The 18,207-nt window shown below is 42.5% G+C and overlaps 2 protein-coding genes across 3 annotated transcripts; one reads left to right on the forward strand and one right to left on the reverse strand.

Annotated features, from left to right (window-relative positions):
• Nucleotides 1-1,614: 1,614 nt before the first annotated feature.
• Nucleotides 1,615-5,280, reverse strand: rabac1 (Rab acceptor 1 (prenylated)). Its single transcript, XM_031852831.1, has 6 exons — nt 4,985-5,280; nt 4,079-4,214; nt 3,675-3,887; nt 3,319-3,416; nt 2,918-3,019; nt 1,615-2,528 (listed from the first exon to the last, which is right to left on the reverse strand). Exons 2-6 carry the CDS (start codon nt 4,198-4,200, stop codon nt 2,440-2,442), a joined length of 624 nt encoding a protein of 207 aa, XP_031708691.1. The 5' UTR covers nt 4,201-4,214; nt 4,985-5,280; the 3' UTR covers nt 1,615-2,439.
• A 138-nt stretch (nt 5,281-5,418) lies between these two features.
• On the forward strand, nt 5,419-17,604 carry dedd1 (death effector domain-containing 1). 2 transcript variants are annotated; one of them, XM_031852788.1, is made up of 6 exons: nt 5,419-5,506; nt 5,778-5,967; nt 6,207-6,725; nt 6,854-6,982; nt 7,493-7,633; nt 15,634-17,604. In XM_031852788.1, exons 3-6 carry the CDS (start codon nt 6,251-6,253, stop codon nt 16,038-16,040), a joined length of 1,152 nt encoding a protein of 383 aa, XP_031708648.1. In that variant the 5' UTR covers nt 5,419-5,506; nt 5,778-5,967; nt 6,207-6,250; the 3' UTR covers nt 16,041-17,604. The 2 variants fall into 2 exon arrangements, with proteins under 2 accessions (XP_031708648.1, XP_031708649.1); XM_031852789.1 differs by lacking the exons at nt 5,419-5,506; nt 5,778-5,967 and having other exon boundaries at nt 5,982-6,725.
• Nucleotides 17,605-18,207: the final 603 nt, after the last annotated feature.

Consider the following 18,207-nt stretch of genomic DNA (forward strand, 5'->3'; position numbering starts at 1 on the left):
TTTACTGCTCTTTCTCGAAAACAGCTTATGATATGCATCTCTCATGAAGGTGGCACATTCTGACTAAATAAAAATACTTTAATGCCATACCTTACTATAGACCTGCAACACGTACTCCCTTTAAAAGCCTGTTATATATTACATTTTTGCTAAATCTGCACCAAAGTAGCGTTGATCCTTAATTTATCCTCTTGTGTTGGGTCGATTGTAACATGCTAATGATATCGATATTAATTCAAGTTGACTGGAATACAGATGCACTATTATTCCAACACTTATTCAAATGTGATATTAAATAATCCTATTTTATATAACCAATAATACATTGTTTCATCACACTTCAGTGTGTACAATGCAGCAGAAAAATGATTGAGTAGAAATATGATGTTGGGATGCCACCTAGTGTTTAATTATATGCACTTCAACCTGCTAACTGCATAATGGTAAAGAGCTCCATAGGAGGAAGGGTTGGCAGCGACCCAGGGTAATGCACCAAACCACTCTGTAAATGTGTCAGCCGTGTCTGACATCAACATTCATGAGCTTCAGGATCACAGTCACTGTCAGAGTGTAGAGTCTAGTGTCCTACTATTTCCCCAAACTCATTTTTTCGAAACAATAAAAATCAGAAATAATACATGAATGATGTGTTCAGGAAGGAATAGCAACTTTTATGATTAATAAAAGCTATTTTCTAAAGGTTACATTACCGCAAGCAAAGCAAGGCAGTATATCTTTAATCTTAAGGGAACAGGCTGTAACTGTGCTACCTATCTGTGCCACAAGGGTCATCTATTTTGAATGAGCCCACCTAGTACACAAATAAAATAAAAATATACACAATTTACAGCTTTATATGAGAGATAAGCATTTGGGTCGTTTCGGAGGACACTTTGCCACATCCTGTGAACATTGACCACGTCTCTTTGAGTGACAACACAAAAACTTTCTGGCACCGCTCTACCACTGTCCAATGACAAATGCAGTGTCTCCTGCTCACCCACACACACACACACACGCACGCACACCCACTTTCTGTCATTCCCACTGACAAACACACTCACACTCTCACCCTCTCTCTAATTTCCCCTGTGTCTCTGCACTGAGCTCACTGCAGTGCGACTTTCCTCGCTCACCCCCCTCGCCACCCTCTGTATAATAGAATATCGATCGCTCGCCTTTGCCGCAGTGTGTGAGCGAGTGTGTCTGTGGACGAGTGTGTGTCTGGCTGGGGCCCCTCCAAGGTCATCGCCATGGCAACCCGAGCACGGGGGTCCTCTCGCTGTGCTGTCACGGAGCACAGGTCACAGGGGTCACATGAAAAGGGGGACAAGAGGGGGGACAAGAGGGGGTTGGTGAGTGCTGCAGTGTTTGGTGGACTAGAGATAGAGCAGAGGAGCCACGAGGGTTGGAACTGTCCGACTCCACTATGGATTCAGACCCGCCCAGAATAATGACAAAATGTACAGACTTAAGTACTGAGGGGCCACTGAGTTCACTGCAACTCCTTCGCCGCGGATGCAAAAAAAACAGGAGACAATTGTAGTTCTTGACCACATAGAACAAACTACCTGAAATAATCAGAGGCAAAATACCAAAGAAGTGGACATCAAGTCTTTACATCAGGGGTTTATTGCACTTCCAGAATTTAAATACAAAAACACCCAAATGACATCACAATGTAAACATATGAATAATGAATTTCAAAAAAAAGAAAGATTTAAGGTTTACGGAGTAGCCTTCAGATCTGAATGTTGCAAACAGTTCTGACAAATATGCATACAGACACCAAAGTACCATATTATCGCCAATAAAAAACACTATTACTATGTACTGACCTTTTAAGATGTCGTCTCATCAACCTATCTAGGTTAAGTACACTATCTGAGGTACCAAATTTGTTTTTGTAACCTTTATTTTTCTTTGTGCATGATCATCTTAAAGCTTTAAACGGCACTTTTCCTTTGGAAAATTAATCTTTTTTCATAACAGTTTAGAATTGCAAACAATGCATTTACTGTATACATTATCTTTACATAAGAAAGCAGCCATCTTGTCCGATGTTTTGGATATCTACAGCAGAGACTAATAAGTTGAAAGATATGTCAGTTGATATGAGACGTTGCAGGAAGCAAAAGAATATTTGAAACAAACCAGAGGCATCCGAGGTTTAACATATGTAGAGAAAGGCAAATCATGTGTATGGTAATGTGCTTCAATACTTATTAACAAATGAATCTTCTGTGCATATGGAAGGTAATGTGTAGGAATGAGTCTGTAACAAGAACTATTTAAGAGGCAAGAAAAGGTGAATTCTAATACAGGGAATACAGGACACACGCATAGCTAAGGAACAGATCTAGGAGCAGTCCTTCCTCAACCCCTCTGGGCTAACGTGATAACAGGGTAAAAGTGATGACTGAGGGTTCACGCTGCTCTTCATACGGGCTCCATGAAGAGCTCTTCCAGATCAGATGGCTCCAGCTCACGGAACGCAGCGTGAGAGCCAATCACAAACAGCGTCGCTCCTGACAGGAGGCGGGACAAATGGAAAAGAGGAATGTGAATGGGAAAACACAGCGAGTGTCCATATGCATTTAGTTATATTTAGATGACCCTCTTACACAGACACTTTCATTGAATGGAGCAGTAGAATAGGATTTAATACTGAAATAATATCACAGTGCTCTGATGAGCATTGCAACAAATATTCCTGCATGAATAAGAATGGATTGCAAAAATAACTCATGTGGTTTGGCTCTGTTAATACTGTTCTTGTCAACAACAGGTTTAACAATTTTAGTCCTATTTTACGTGTGTGTGTGTGTGTGTGTTTCTAAATGTGCATTGTTTGTCTGATGTTGAGGCCTTCTGATGTTTTGTGACAGATGATATAGTCTATCTTATCTTATCTTACCTAGAACCCAAAAGACTGCAGCTCCAGCTCCGGCCAACCAGAACACAGGTAGAGAAATGGCTCCAGCCAGACCCGCCTGGTGAGGGAGATTCAGCTCCTTGCCTGGTTGACAAGAAAATGACAGATGATGCCACTGATAAAAAGGTCGAGGATGCATTTGATTTTCTGATGCTAGCCACGGATATGCATTTAATCTATCCTTGAATAAATTAACTTGGTTTCTTTGCCTGTCAAAAAATCCTAGAGAGGCAACATGACAAAACAAATTTAGTTTCAAACATTTGACCTCATTAAGACACATATAAACACAAAGGTCCATATTACAGTACGGTGCCTGGTATTTAAAGAATACACTATATTTGGTCGGTACACAATATTAATGGCTTTCAAGCTTTACTCACCCAGGAGAACCAGTTTGGACTCCAGGGACTTGAGGTGAATTATGTAGAAGGCACCAGCAAACACAGCCAAGGCAATCAGTAGCATGGGAGAGCTGACACTAAGGGGAAGAAATATCAAATTAACAATCAATTTGGTGTTAACTTATTGCAGCATTTCCAGATTTAGTGATTGTATATTTTACTTTTGATTAAATCTCACGCATATAGTTCTGTTCCCTTTTCTAATATAACCACTGGCCAAAACCCTCCAAGGAAGTTCCCGTGTGAATTGGTGCGGACCGTGTGAGTAAGAGCAGGAAGAGTAAACACTCCCGCTGATAAGACAACACAAATGATTTCCTCTCTGTTGGCCTTACATGCAGTAGAGGATGAGACCCAGGAAGATGAAGGTGTAGTTGCTGTTGAAAGTGTCCACGTTTTTTACCACCCTCTGACAGAACTCTCCAAAGTTGCGGGGTTTCGAAAACTTGCGTTGGTCCACGAAGCTGGCCCACGGTCGAATGGACGCCCGACGCCTGTCAATCCACTCTTTAGCCATACTGGGTGAGAGGCCTTTGGGGAGCCAGAGCCTAGGAAATAAGACAAAGACATTAAGAACTGAATACATAGAGAAGTATTAAGGAATTCATAAACAAGCCCACCATGACTAGAGTGTAAGTACCCATGTAGGCCCTTATAGGAAGACATTTGTGCAACATAGAGTCACAAGCCCTCATGATGAAAGCATTCTCACTAAAAATAACAATGTAAAGGTCTTTACCGTGCCAAGATTCCAGCTCCACCCGTGCCCGTTGGATGAGCAGCCTCAGCAATGAACATATCTCCAGCCTTGCTGTCCATGTCGACAAGACAGTTCTCCCCCGTTGGCGCTCCAGAGGGCATCTACAGACTGTCTGCTGCAAGGCAATAACACAAACAAACAATAGAATGAATACTCTTTGAATTTGTCAAAAAATAATAATAATTTCAAACACACTTAGTAGATTAATCAGTTCCCTCTTTATCAGATAATGAATCAAGTAAAGTTCAGATAAATAACTCATCAATTAAGCTATTCATTAAATAAAAAACCCTGTCATTTGATGGTTATAGCTGGTTATTGCTTTAGACATTTCAAATAGTTAGAGAGTAACAGTTAATCAATTATGAATGCTTGTTAGGTTAATATTTCACAGTAAAAGTACAAATGCTAAATCAATGATCAAGTGTAAGTAGTTAGTAACTATTTGGTTATAACAGCAGTTCATATGCCTACACGTCACATACATGCAGAATACTAACTAGAGTTAAATTAGTTGAGTGACTGAGTGGAAAACTCTCGTCATCAAAGGGCTTGGTCTCTGCCACATCACCAACGAAGGATACAAAAGAATCACTTATTATTAATCATTTATGAAGTAACTTGCATAGCGTTACTAAATGCATGTGACCTGCTATGTAACTCATAACTAAATACAAAACTATGTGCATAAAAGACAACTTTACGAGTTCAATAAGATTGTCACAGCTAGCTTCTCCGCTAACGTTCATGTCAATAAGTATCTATCCAGGCTGATAGACAGCTACGTATTACAATGTTACACGTTGAAGGACGCTTCCACACAAACACAAAGACCAGACCTGATTGAAGTGGAAACTCTATAATAAAGTAACATTTTATACTTACAGCAGAACTTTGGTAGGAATGCCTCAGACCTTTTGTTGCTGTTGTGGTTCACGGATGTGATGTGGATGTTATTTAACTTCCTGCTTGCTAGGTGCTAAACATCGCCACCTAGCGGCAGCAGCGGGGACTGCTCATCCTCTGCTCCGAAAGGTTCCAGTTGATGGTTAACACATTGAACTCTGTTTCTAAGTCTTCATATGTGGAAGAAAACTGGTACGACTATGTTTGTTTGTTTTAGCGACACAGCTGTGACAATACAATCAATACAGCAGACTTGAGATCGGCCGTGTCTTTGTCAGTTGTGCCGTTGATGCGGAGCTAGTAGACGAATCATCTGATTCCAGATCAGTGGAACTAAAAACGCGACCGGACGTCATCTCGCAGGCGGAGAGCCGTGATTGGTCCGTTCCTCTGTGTTATTGTGCTGCTGTCAGGACTGCTCGGTGCTGTGGGAGTTGCCAGAGACCATCCAAACCTCAATCGACCCATCAAACTCTAATAACGAAGAACGTGCGTTGTGAGGTATATTACACGTTTAAATCTCGCTCAAACCCTTTTATATTTACGTTGTCATTGATATCAAACAGGGCACCGCCGCGTGTAACAAACAAAGTTCTTAACCAGGAAGTAATATCGGTTGATTTATCTTTCCATAGTGAACGGAACACCTGTTTTTATATATATATATATATATATATATATATATAGTTATGTTAATACACCATGTTTGATGCTCGTTATAATGTGCATTTGGTCATTTTTTATGTTTGCTTGTTGTGTTGTTCTTCCTCAGAGCAACGTGATGACGTAACGTGAGGGGGTAATTTGCTCCAACGGTTGTTGCTGCTGAGTGTTTGATGAACGCCGCGGCTCTGCGACTTAGTAGGACACTCTGTGAAACGACGACAACAAAGCACGTTCACAGCTGACAACACTTTGCCTTGCACCGTTTCAAGACAGCGTCGAGCTGACTTCGTAAACGGGTAGGACTGCAGAGCTTACTGAAAGGGGCGTTGAACTATAAAGCGTGCATGGCGCTGACATGTTACCTTGTAAAGTGCACACAGCTGGCTGCTGGTTTTTGCTAAGCTAACTGTTAGTTTACGAGGGATGTGGCTTGCTGGTTTTGGCTGCTATATGTGTAGTTCAACATGACATGAATCATATGCTGTTATTTCGAGTGTTACCTGTTGAATAACTTGTGTTTTTTTATCCTGAACAGTTTGACACAGGTGGGAAGGTGGAGAGGGGGCTGTAGGCAGACCCATGGCTGCCGTGCATCACCCAGGGTGCCCACTCAGGGACTCTCTTTACTGGGATGAAACCGAGTGTCTAAACTACTATGGGATGTTGTCACTCCATGAGGTCTTTGAAGTCGTTGGTTGTCAGCTGACAGAGACTGACGTTGAAGTGTTGTCATTCCTTCTGAATGAAACCTGTCCTGCGACGCACCCTCTTGACCCGACAGATTGGACAGTTAAGCCCTGCGGAGGCGATCCAGACGACTTGGGTGTTTCCCCGAGTCCCGAGCTGCTGAAGGCTTGGATGCGGTTAAAGTCTCGGGGCTCCCAGCGTCCCTTAGCGGCCTCGTATAAGCCCAAGAGTGGCCTTGAGCTGTTGTTGGAGCTGGATAGGCGAGGGTACCTCAGTGATGGTAACCTGGAGCCACTACTGCAACTACTTAGAGTCCTCACTCGTCATGACTTGCTGCCTTTAGTGTCCCACAAGAAAAGGAGAACAGGTGAGGATGAAAGAAGGGGGGGGGGCTCGTTATCAGATTTTGAGAACAGGTGCTTCTCTCTACGATGGCCTTCCTGTCCAAATAATCACAGCCTGATAATTACTAACGCATGTTTTTTTTTTTTCCAGTATCTCCAGAGAGAATTGGACAGAGGAACAGGATAGAGAACAACCAGTCGGTGTGTGCTTCTGGAATGCAGCACAGCTACAGACAGACAGAAATACCTCATCCATATTTCTCGCAGCAGTTTAGAACTGGTATGTGCATTGTAGTATGTTATTTAGCTCACTGAGAGTATAGGCTACACTGTTCCCACAAACCTTTTAATCAGTTCAGGAGGCAGAGTGTCCAAAACAGCATTTATCATTCCTTACAACAAGTAGCATTTTGAACTGCTCTTAAAGCCAGTACCTGTTGTTTGGTGATGAGACATCTTTTCTGACATGGAAATGTAGTTTGTTCCATCCTTCTTTTGTGCTCAGAATGTACATGTACATTATTTAAGTTGAAGCGGTTTGCCCCGGGTCAAAATGATAATACACTCGGTTATAGAATCAAATCTAGTCAGTGGTGCCTGGTAATATACCATACGCTTGTGGGGAAGCTTGCATAGAAAGGATGAACATGGAGCAATTATTAACAGAAACAGGGTAGGACAGGAACAGAAATGAAACAGGACGATGGCAATTAAAACACAAATGAACCCCATCCATGCTAATGTCTCATTGTCTGAATTCCACAAACTAATTCCATGCATGTCCTGTCAGGTATTTACCCTCCTATGCCTGGTACGTTTGCTCGGAGGAGGAAGAAGAAGAGGGGGAACGGCTGGAGTCGCAGGCCCAAGAAAACAAGCAGACAGGGTCCGCCACTGCCTCCACCACCACAACCACACAAAGCCTTCTGCAGTAAGTGTAGTCCCCGCATTCTTAACCTATCTCTGTTTCAGCTTCTTATCGCTTGCCTTCTTATCTTCATCCTGCCATGTTCTCTTCCACATCATTTCCCTGTCTGTTAGCCATATGAGCTTCAATTTCATTTTCAATCAATGAACACCACAGTTTCTGTTTTGTCTCCTTAATTCTGATGTTTGTTTATGCTGAACCTCAGCTCGAGTTAAGGAGTTTTCATACCAATTTTCCAAATATTTTTTTACGTTTGTCATTACAAAAACGCTCAACCACCTTTCACGTCCAATGTTTTTTTTGAACTCCTGGCGTAAATTTGCGTTACAATGCAATGATTCATTTGTGTTTATCCGCTCTTTAGTGTAAAGAACGGGGAGAAATACGCATCACTATCACATGTCCAACCACTACTATCCAGTTAACCGTAAACACCAGCTGGCTTTACACCAGCCACACTAACACTGTTTAGACTTGCAGAGAGTGGAGGGAGTTTGGCTGCTGAATGTCAGCATACTTTGACTGTTAAAAGGCATCTGAACTACACAGCATCAAAATGAAGGACACCTTTGCCAGGTGGGAAAGTGTCTTTAAATCCCATTGTCACATTCACTGAAACACATCCTGACAGCTTCAGAAGGTACAGGTACATAATTATTATATTAATACAGTATGAGGTCTTTGTATCTAGCATTTGTACCAGACTTACTTGTAGAGATGCTTCAGTTACGCTTTGGTTTGATAACTCAATTTACTGTCTCATGGCCCCAGAAAGTCAAAACCTTATGCGATGTCTGTTCAGCCGATGCTGAGTTTACATCTCAAACACTTTGTCTGATTCACAACTTCAGGAAAAACGCATTTCACAACAAAAAGAAAACGGCTTGTACTTTCCTTTCAGTTGGCTTACAGCGGTTTCATGTGCTATTTTTATTGTCACGCTCTACGTTTAGAATTGCATTATATCTCTTTAACTGTCTTAATTAAACATCGGGTGGGGGTTGGTGTCGCTCCCTCCATTGCTCCATCTTTACATTATTTTCCCCTCATTTCACCTTTTCTCTAACCCATCGGACTATTTTCTGCTGCTGCTATTGATTTTTGTCCCGTCGCCGCTCGATGCAACCCTTGTTCGGCTTTTATTGTCAAGCTTGAAACAAAGTTGTCAACTGTCAAACCTCACATAATATATTCCTGAAAAAAAACCCCACCTTTTGTGTAGTTGATGGAAACAATCTAACTCCGCTGTACTCCATTATCCTTGTCCTTTCCAAGTTTCAACTATTGCCTGCCTCTTAATCAATCAATGCTAGTTTCTCTCAACACAATACGATTGAGATAACACTAACATCAGTTGCCTTTGTGTGAAGTTTGCCTAGTCATTCACACAGACCTTCTCAAACATTAGTTTGAACTTGCCTGTTGGTCAGACATACGTGTTACAGCAAAGGACTGATGATTCTGACCTGGTTAAAAAGGACAGCCCTGCTTAGCTGTGCAGAATGCATGATGTGCCTGTATGACCATAAACATGTCGCTGTCTTGACTCCACATTTGATTCCACCAGGTTGTCTCAGGATTGTGACTCAGATCGAGTAACCTAAGACTCAATGGATCATGGAGACAGAGGGGGAGGCTGCGGAACAAAACAAAAAAAGTCTGTCACTCCACTCAGTCCATAGATACCACAGTGTTTGCTCTCTCACAAGTCTGGGCCGATGCCTAAGGTAAAAGAGCCCCCCCCCCCCTTGTTACTACAGGGGTTGGGCGGCCAATTTGCTCTTTCTGCTTGTGGTTCATAATCTAGCTGCCCCCTCCCCCCTCAGGCATCGTAGTTCGCTGCTGAAATGAATCATCCTGTAATGTTCTTTAGTGTTGTGCACTGTGGATGATTCCTCATCTGTTTCTGACGAGGCTTGTTGGTGTCAGTGTTTCACAGAACTCAGCAGTAAGCTTCAGATATTTCCTAAACGTTTTCAGCTGATTTTGAAACGAAAATCTCTGGACAACTCAAAGTTTATTGGATCTCACTAAAACCACAATAATGGGGATATATGTAGAGAAAGTCTGTTTTACATTCCCTGGTTTTCTCTACACATAATATTCGAACTTGACACAATTTCACAAACATGGCCAACTGCTCCAGTGTCTTGGCAGGGTAGTCCGTGTCTTCACTATAGATGTACATAGTACAGGTGTTGACACTCGTTTCAGCCGGGTTACATGACTGTAAAGTAAGTCGATGAACATTTTTGTTACCCCGTTAGCATTTGAGACACTCGAACAAACAGTTATAGCTGTGCAGTCATATCCAGTGATCATTTTGGAAACTATTTTATATTTAGTCTTAAGAAAAAAATGCTAATAAGTTTTATTGACATTTCAGTCATTTATATCCTTTATAGTTTAAGTCGGCGACATCTCAAAACACTTCAGTCGCCGAAATTTCATTTTAGTCATAACTTCTAGACTACATCCACACGACTATGTTTCCAATTTCAAACGCATAGCTTACGTTTACGCCGAGCGTCCACGCTACTCTGGAGCTTTCAAACTCCACAAACGGAGGGGGTTTGAAACGCGACCAAAGTCGTGTAAGTTTGAAAACTCCGGGGTTACACTGTAGAGTGGACAGGCGACACCGCAGACCTTTGAAAACGATTGCGTTAAAGTAAATGGAATGTTTGTGTGTGTGAGAGAGAGATGGAGCAAGACCGGCATCCTAGTAACTAAGTTTTCCACGAAATCTGTCTGTTTGAGTATATAGAGGAAGATCTTCAGTATCAAGCCCTACCTTATATTATTGGAGTACTACAACACTCTGGTTGCTTAGTTATAGAAAATAAAACCAATGTATTAGTGTACATTGCTGATAAAGATGAGAACCAACCTTTACCAGCCAGATTAAGGGATTCACAATACTTCAAACTGAGCGGCTAATTGTTAGTGTATTCTTTTCCAATTGGATCCATTCTATTTTCTTAATTACTGTCAAATACTTGGTTAAAATGACAGTGTACTCAATGTGACCTGCCCATGTTAGAGGGGGCGTGTGCAAGTTGACAACACAAGTTTTGATTTAGCTTCATGGTTTGGGTTTTTAGTGAGGGAGAATCAATGAATACATTTAAGAGCTTAACTCTGAACAATAAAGCCCCGATAATAACCTGCAAAGACGAAAGAAAAATATGTTGGACATGTTTGTGAAGGTGCCACCTTTTGCCGCTTGTGGGAAACCTTTTTGGGCCATCCTTTCCTCTCTCACTATCTTCATTACACATGGTTGTAAAGCATCTGCCTTAAGATTCAAATCAACTCCATTCATTTGGGCTAACAGAAACGTCATGTCGGCCAGCTCTGAAGGTCTCAAGTTAAAAGAACAATGCTTATTGAGCATAGATACTCGTCCTTTCATAAGGACCGGTCCCGTAATCCATTTCAGAGAATCTAAAATGGCTGCCAACAGACGGCTGTTTCAAAAAAAATGCCCCGTGTAACCTTTCTGCTGGAGCAGTTCTGAGGAAAATAACCCCAACAGTGCTCTGCCGGAGGAAGCTCCTGCTGTATCTTATCTCTGTGCCCGGTGTCAGCTCTGGGTGTGCGCTTGTCAAGAGGGAGCAGAGATGGATAGGGCGGTTCAGTCCAATGCTGGCCACTAGCTTTTAAACAGACCTCAAACACTCTTTCTTGTCATGATTCATCTCTCAGATCATTTTCAGTGAAGTGTCTCAATTACATTCAGACAATGACAACTGCTGTTACAAATGGCCTGAAGGTGTTTGTACCCCTCAGCTCGGTGGTGGTTTTGTGCCATCTAAATGGGGTGCTTGAGAAAAGGCCCTTACTTGGTTTAATGGACATATTCGATTAATGTGGTGGTTGGAGCTTAAATAATGGGTCGCTGAAGGTGAGGGTAAGGGGATTGGTCAAGGTAAGTGTAGTCCCAAGCATCCCACTTAGACGCTACCACGTTATATTGTAGAGCTACAGTAAAAGCTGAGCTGATTAACTTGTCAGTACCAACTATTGCCCTGACTTGGACCTCATTACAACTAAGAGTAGTGAGTGCTGTGCCATGTCTGCTTGATGTTGAAAAAAAAAAAAAAGAACGACCCAGTCGACACATGTCCAACCCACTTGTGCTTGTCTCTCTTTCTCTCTTTTCTCTCCTTTTCTCTGTGTTCACAGTTCTAAACAGACCAACCTGTGTCTCAGGAAAACAGTATCCTTACACACAATCAGAAGGAGAGAACGAGCTCTAAAAGATCAAACTACGCAAAATGGTACAGAGTGATTTTTGTCTATGGGAGGGGGGAAGAGAGAGTTCTGTCTGCCCGTCTCTCAATACGCCGCTAACTCTCCACTCTCTTGGTCAGTCATTCAGCAGAAAAGCGGATCGATAAAGAGTTGGAGCTCTCCGTGCCAAGTGACTCCTCGTAAATGGGTACTTAAACTTTTTATTTTTTTTTGGTGGGGGTGAGCTGGACGAAGCCGAACGGGCTTGGTGTTTAAAGGGAGAAGATGAAAGCTGTGCCTCCTAATGTCCTGTCTAAGTGGATGTCTCTGTGTCTGATGAAGCGTGAAGTGCTCTGTAACCCTAACAAAATGACTATCATGGTGTTCCTGTGCTTTTAAATGGCCTTCTCCTCAGTGCCGCTATCTCTACCTCCATCCTGCTCCGTATGAAATGGGGAGGCAGAAATGGAGGCCATCCATAAATACAGTAATTGCATGAAGGGCGGTTGTTTGTCATAGCCACAGCCCTCACACAGTATAATGATCCAAAAGGTCGAAACTGTTAACAGAGCTGTGACTTAATATTTCATACTGAATATTGTGTAAGAGTTCAAAGAGTTAGTTGACACGCAGGTATATAGACGCCCTATTAGACACTTTGTGATAAATAAGAGTACTGAAATACTTTTTAAAAAAGTCCAGAGTCTGCTGATTTGTCAATATTCTTGCACGGATATTGTACAACAAAATCTTGATTTGCAACATTGAATCACAATGTATGCATTTTTGACTCTGATTAAAGGATTAAGACTTTGTCAATGTGAAAACAAATCAGCACAAATTCACAGGTTATTATGCTGAAAGACTGTCACAGCTCTCCTGCAGACTGCAGCAGGTTGTTGCTCCAGTATTCAGTTTAATCTCTACGTTCTCAAGCAATACAGGGCCTGCTGCAGAGAAGCACCCCCGCAGCATGATGCCGCTACCATCACACTTGATTGTGAGGTTAGTTTATTTCTGTTGATGAGCTGTGGCTGGCATATGCCAAACACAGAGGGATGAGACATATCTTTTTAATGCTGATTTCTCTGCACCTGCCTTACGGGTTGTGTGCACAGTGTCTCCCATCTCACAGTTTTCATAAGCCTCTCGGGGGGGGCCATCTTTAACCAGTTGTTGTACCCTTCTTTAGACCGATGTTACCAATCAGGAACAGCCGCCATTTTGTTTGCAATGTTTGTCTTCATGGTGAAGTTTTTGCAATGAAGTAGACTTGCTGGCTGTCAGCAGTCCACTGTTAATCAATGTTGTAAAACAATAAAACGCCAAAAGAGGGGGATGAATACTTTTCTGAGGACAGGTGTTGATGTATGAGTATGACAAAATAATGTACTTGTATCTCTATGTATTGTCAATTGATTGACCTGAAGAAAGGTTCTTACAGACTAATATTAGTAATTTAAGACATTGTAATAGAGATGGGGTTTAATCATTTGTCAAGTAACAATCAAATGTCTGATTCCTGTAAAAAAGTGTTTCATATTGCCTCTATGAACAAAAACAATTTGCCTTTTTTTGTATGAGCTAATGTAAATTGAATGGTCTTCAAGTCTTCTCCCCAACCCTGCATGTTTTAAACATTTCCCAAACCCCATCGATTAAGCGTCCCTTTTGATCCAGTCCTCTGTTTTTATAGTAATCTAATTACAGCCTAATGAAGCTTGAATGCAAATGCCAATGTTTGGTCATCGGTCCTAGAAATGTTAAGACATGCAAGATCAATGCCTTAATTCAACACTTGCATTTCTAATGTTGACATTTTCCGAACTTTATCCCTCTGGAGTCTTGTGTCATTCTCCGTAGCGCCAAACAAAATATAAATGGGTAAACGTGACTTATGAGTTGAATCATGTATCAGTGGGTTCATCGGTACTTTGTAGTGAACCAGGCACAGACCTTGATGAGTAAAATGTATTCCCATCAGAGTCACAAGTATGAGCTTTAACCACATAACTCCTGGTCTGAGTGATGCAACTGAATACTCCTTCGCTCGCGCTAACGTGAGCTGTCGTTGTGCAAAATCGCGGCATCGTTCAGAGGCCACGCTGAACGCGATGACACTACTTCAGGAGTACAGGAAGTCAGATGGCGGCTGGCGGTAGCACGTTTCCGCACTCTGTGACTTACGTTACCGCAGTTTTCACAAGTGGTTCTGAGAATTACGGTAAAACGTAAAAACACGAATTGTCTCGCTAGAGCCAGTGTTTGGTTTGTCCCTTTTGGGCTGCTGTAGAAACATGGCGCTGCAACACGGCAGGGAAGGGCTCATTCTCAGCTCACGAAAACAATGATTTTTAGTTCCAGGTGATTAGACGCTAAATTAAATGAAAACACAGTTATGAATATTTAATTTAATTTGTGCTTTTAGAGCCCTTGAAATGCTGCACACTGGCCCCTTTTTAGTCCATTGTTTTCAAACGCTTGATGGAGAGCAGCCAAGAGGTTTGGGTTGGTTTTGGTTTTTCATACCAAGAGATGCAAATGTGGCTTTAAAACTGCTTGGAAAAAAAAAAATGCTCCTACACACCGTTGCAGTGAGACGTCGATGAGAATGTCTCCAGGGAAATAGATGTTCGTAGATACTGTTCACCTCTTCTAAAGGTGTTTGAGTGGGAGGGATGGATTTTTGTTGCAGCAAAAGTCGTCAGCCGCTGGTTTCCACTCGAAGCTCTGGAATAATGACACGGGGGACGATCTCAGCGGTTCTCTTACTCAGTACAGTATGTATGTATCCTCTGATCTTTCTCGCTGCGCTGTTGCATGACCACCAATCCTGTTACTGCCGAACTCCAGCACTGAACTGTTCTCTGCAATAAACATGTTGATAGGAATGAATCTGCTGGTTTTTAAACACCGGACTGGGAGCAGAAAGCCACTCCAGGGCTCGACACTGCTAAGTTGCTCTCATTGCTGCCACCACGATATTTGTTCAGGGGCGTGAAGTTAACCTCACTGAACTAATTACAACATGAGTTATGTAGAGCATGCAGGATGTCACACTGAAAATCCTCATGCATCAGTTTCTGTTGATCACTGGCAGCCGTCTAGTTAACAGCTGACATGGATTTTACCGAGGAAGAAAAGGGACTACACCACTTGTTCAGTTGCAAAGTATTTCTCTCAGTGCTCCAAAATATCAGACTTTCAAACCTGTTGCAGAAGTCTTTAGCACAGAAATGCACGCAGTCTGATTGATCGAGCTCCAGAGCCTCCCATAGTTAGTGTTGTGCCCTGCTGCCCCGTTATATTTGCACTTGTCAAAAACAAAGTATTTCAATGTACAATGTTTGCAGTCATTTTCTCTGGTCTACAATGTTTTTGTGGGAACTCTGTGCTCCTGAACCCTGTTTTTTTTTTTTTTTTTTTTTTTTTTTTAAATCCCTGCTTCATGTGATGCACTATAAACTAAATGAGGTGTCTGTTAATGATTTGTCTTGTCCGTTTCTCTTCCCTTTGTTTTCCTTTCATGACCCATCCCCTCCTGTCTGGTACTGTGCGTGGGCCTGTCTAATATGACACTTTTTCTGTAACCTTTCCTCAACCTCCACTACTCCTCCTTTTCCCTCCTTCCTCACTATACCTTTTGCCTTTCCCTCTTCATTCACTTCCTGGCCCTCTTCACTCCCTTTGACTATTTCACTCCTCAACTCTCCTCCACCACGCCGTCACCCTTATTTTTCCACCGCTACTTCCTCTTCCATTATCAGAAATCCGCCTGCGTGTCCGGGCCGAATACCTGGAGCATGATTCGGCACTCCGCGAGGGCGTCTCATCGGACAAGCGGCAGCCCCTGGAGCGTCAGTTCGAGTTGTTCAGCAAAGCCAACTCGCTGCTTCGTGCCAGAGACCTGGGTTCCATCGTCTGCGACATCAACTTCACAGAGCTGGAGAACCTCGAGGCCTTCTGGAGTGACTACCTGAGCGGAGCTCTGCTGGAGGCCCTGAAGGGAGTCTTCATCACGGACTCCCTGCGGATGGCAGCAGGCACGGAGGGCGTCCGCTTGCTGATCAGCGTGGACCAGGATGACTACGAGGAGGGCCGAATGCTGCTGAGAGCTAGGAGAATGTTGCTGTCTAGTACTGGTGGGAGCACAGAGACTCACTGGGCAGTATAGGCTGATAAGACTCTTTGGGGTGTATTCTATTAACTTTGCAGAATGGAATAGTTGGGAATCATATTTTGAAGGTTATGGTTACAAGGCCTCCTTTTGTAGTTGCAATCAATGTAATAACCACTAGATGGCAGCTTTCACCATCGGTTGTTTGTGTTCACAGCCAGCCTTACATTTTCAGAATTGTCTGTTTTTCGTTGAAACATTACCTTTTTTCTTTGTGAAAGGACACTGAATAATAACAGGTGCTACTGTGTAGGACCCCAGGATGAAACGGGATGTATCAAGATCTTTCTTCTTAGTCTCAGTGAGAACAGGAGCAAGCAAGCCTGTGCCAAAAGAAGTGGTAAGCCCCTCATAATATTATCAATCTTAAATAAATAAGGTTAAGACAACTGATGTGCCACAAATGATAGAAAATAACTCGATAGCTACATAGTGTTGACACCTGCTCCTGGTTACAGACACGTTTTAGACTACAATATACACAGGCATACATGCACACAGACTAAATGGGCCACAATCACAACTCGTCATCAAGCATTTGTCCACCTTTTATTTTGCCCACATTTATGCACAGATGTTGGGCATTCAGATTCCAAGACGGCTCTTGAAGCTCAAAATGGCAGCGGACCCCTTTACCCAACTAAACATGCCTCACCGATAGTTTGGTTTTCGTTAGTTTGTTGAACTTGAAGAATAACGACAATATTACCTGGCACTTCCTCTTTATGAAAACAAATTCAAAGGTCAAAGAAGGTCAAACAACTTTCTGATCTTTAAAGATGTGTGAGAGAACTGAGCACAGATGGAAAAGTGGGCTTCTCTCAGTACAGATTGACCTTTGTGTCCAACTTTGGAGAGCCTAGCCCACGCAGATACACCTAGATAACAAACACTGGGATTCTCAGCACTGTGTGCCACGATAACCCGACTTGTGATTGCAGTGGTCAGTGGATACGGCTGTTGCCAGTAGATGACAGCAGTGATTAGGGCTAGGCCTCAGCAGACCATGGAAGATTCATCATCCCAAGCTTGTCAACAGCGACCCGGATAATACAATGGTGGCTTGTGTCCGGGCTTCCAGCTAGGCCTCAGCAAGTGCTTCTCTCAGCAAGTAAAGCGCAGGACAGTGCGTCGGTCAATAGAAGTGATGTTGGGGAGATCAAAATCAAAAGTGCACATCCCAGCTCCACTCAGCCCTGCTATGTAGGCCCAGTAGAGTGGCTCACGGACAGCTGTCTACTCACCCTGCTGGAACTAATGCCTGGACTTCATTCGTGGAAGACGATCAATAGGGCCGCTCCTGTAAGTCCCCCCCCATACAGGCACGACTTAAGCAGGCAGACTTGCTACTGTCTGAAGTGTAGGGCTCTCTGAAGGGATAGGCAGAGGGAGCGATGATGTATTATTATCATTCTTATTCTTATTATTATTATTATTGTTATTATTACTATGACTGTATTAGTCATACCAGGGAAAAAACAACTGATTCAGGGGAACATCTTAGTTAAAGAAAAAAATATTTTTGTGGAAATGTTTATATATGAGATATTATTTGTGGTGAATAATAAAGGTTTGTTTGCCTAAAGCTGTTTTTGCACATTGACCTTTTATTGTATCATAATTAAAATTTCAAAAATGTTTAATCTTTGCTGCCAATGTATTGCAAGAGAAGAAAATTCTGGACGTGTATATGTGTGTGTGCGCTGCTCGTGATCTTCTGAAACGATGACGATGATAATACTTTATCGTCGAATCAAGTCTTGAGTTTCTTGCATCACAGCTGCTGTGTTTGCAACAAAGACGATCGTTTAAGACAAGAAAGAGGGACACGTACATTTAATATAACTCTTATCTCTTTGTCTCACGTTTTGTTGTTATTCTTGTTATTTTTTTCCTCAGTTTTCTGAATTGTCATTTTTCCCGGTCCTACACCCTCCGTACCTCCGAGTGTGCCCTCTTCCTGCCCCCAAACGGTCTGAAGAGGTCCATCGAATGCAGGTCACCGTGGATCAGATCCTTAATTATTTCTCCTTGCTCTAAAGCTGTCGGCATGTTGAAACCCAAGAATGGTGTGTGTGCTTCGAACATCTTGTCACATTACCCACTCTTGTGCTACATGGTCTCCCTTTTACCATTCACCGGCTTGAATGCTTAGTAATCACAG

Source organism: Anarrhichthys ocellatus, unplaced genomic scaffold (genome assembly GCF_004355925.1).
Source record: "Anarrhichthys ocellatus isolate YVR2014 unplaced genomic scaffold, GSC_Weel_1.0 scaffold13, whole genome shotgun sequence".
NCBI classification, from domain to species: Eukaryota; Metazoa; Chordata; class Actinopteri; order Perciformes; family Anarhichadidae; genus Anarrhichthys; species Anarrhichthys ocellatus.

Coding starts and splice junctions, on each gene's coding strand:
- rabac1 (XM_031852831.1), bottom strand. CDS start 4,200: ATGCCCTCTGGAGCGCCAACGGGGGAGAACTGTCTTGTCGACATGGAC. Junction 3,417..3,674: donor GGTCTCATCCTCTACTGCAT/GTAAGGCCAACA, acceptor TCTTCCCCTTAG/TGTCAGCTCTCCCATGCTAC. Junction 3,020..3,318: donor GTCCAAACTGGTTCTCCTGG/GTGAGTAAAGCT, acceptor CTTGTCAACCAG/GCAAGGAGCTGAATCTCCCT.
- dedd1 (XM_031852788.1), top strand. CDS start 6,251: ATGGCTGCCGTGCATCACCCAGGGTGCCCACTCAGGGACTCTCTTTAC. Junction 6,726..6,853: donor CCACAAGAAAAGGAGAACAG/GTGAGGATGAAA, acceptor TTTTTTTTCCAG/TATCTCCAGAGAGAATTGGA. Junction 6,983..7,492: donor CTCGCAGCAGTTTAGAACTG/GTATGTGCATTG, acceptor ATGTCCTGTCAG/GTATTTACCCTCCTATGCCT.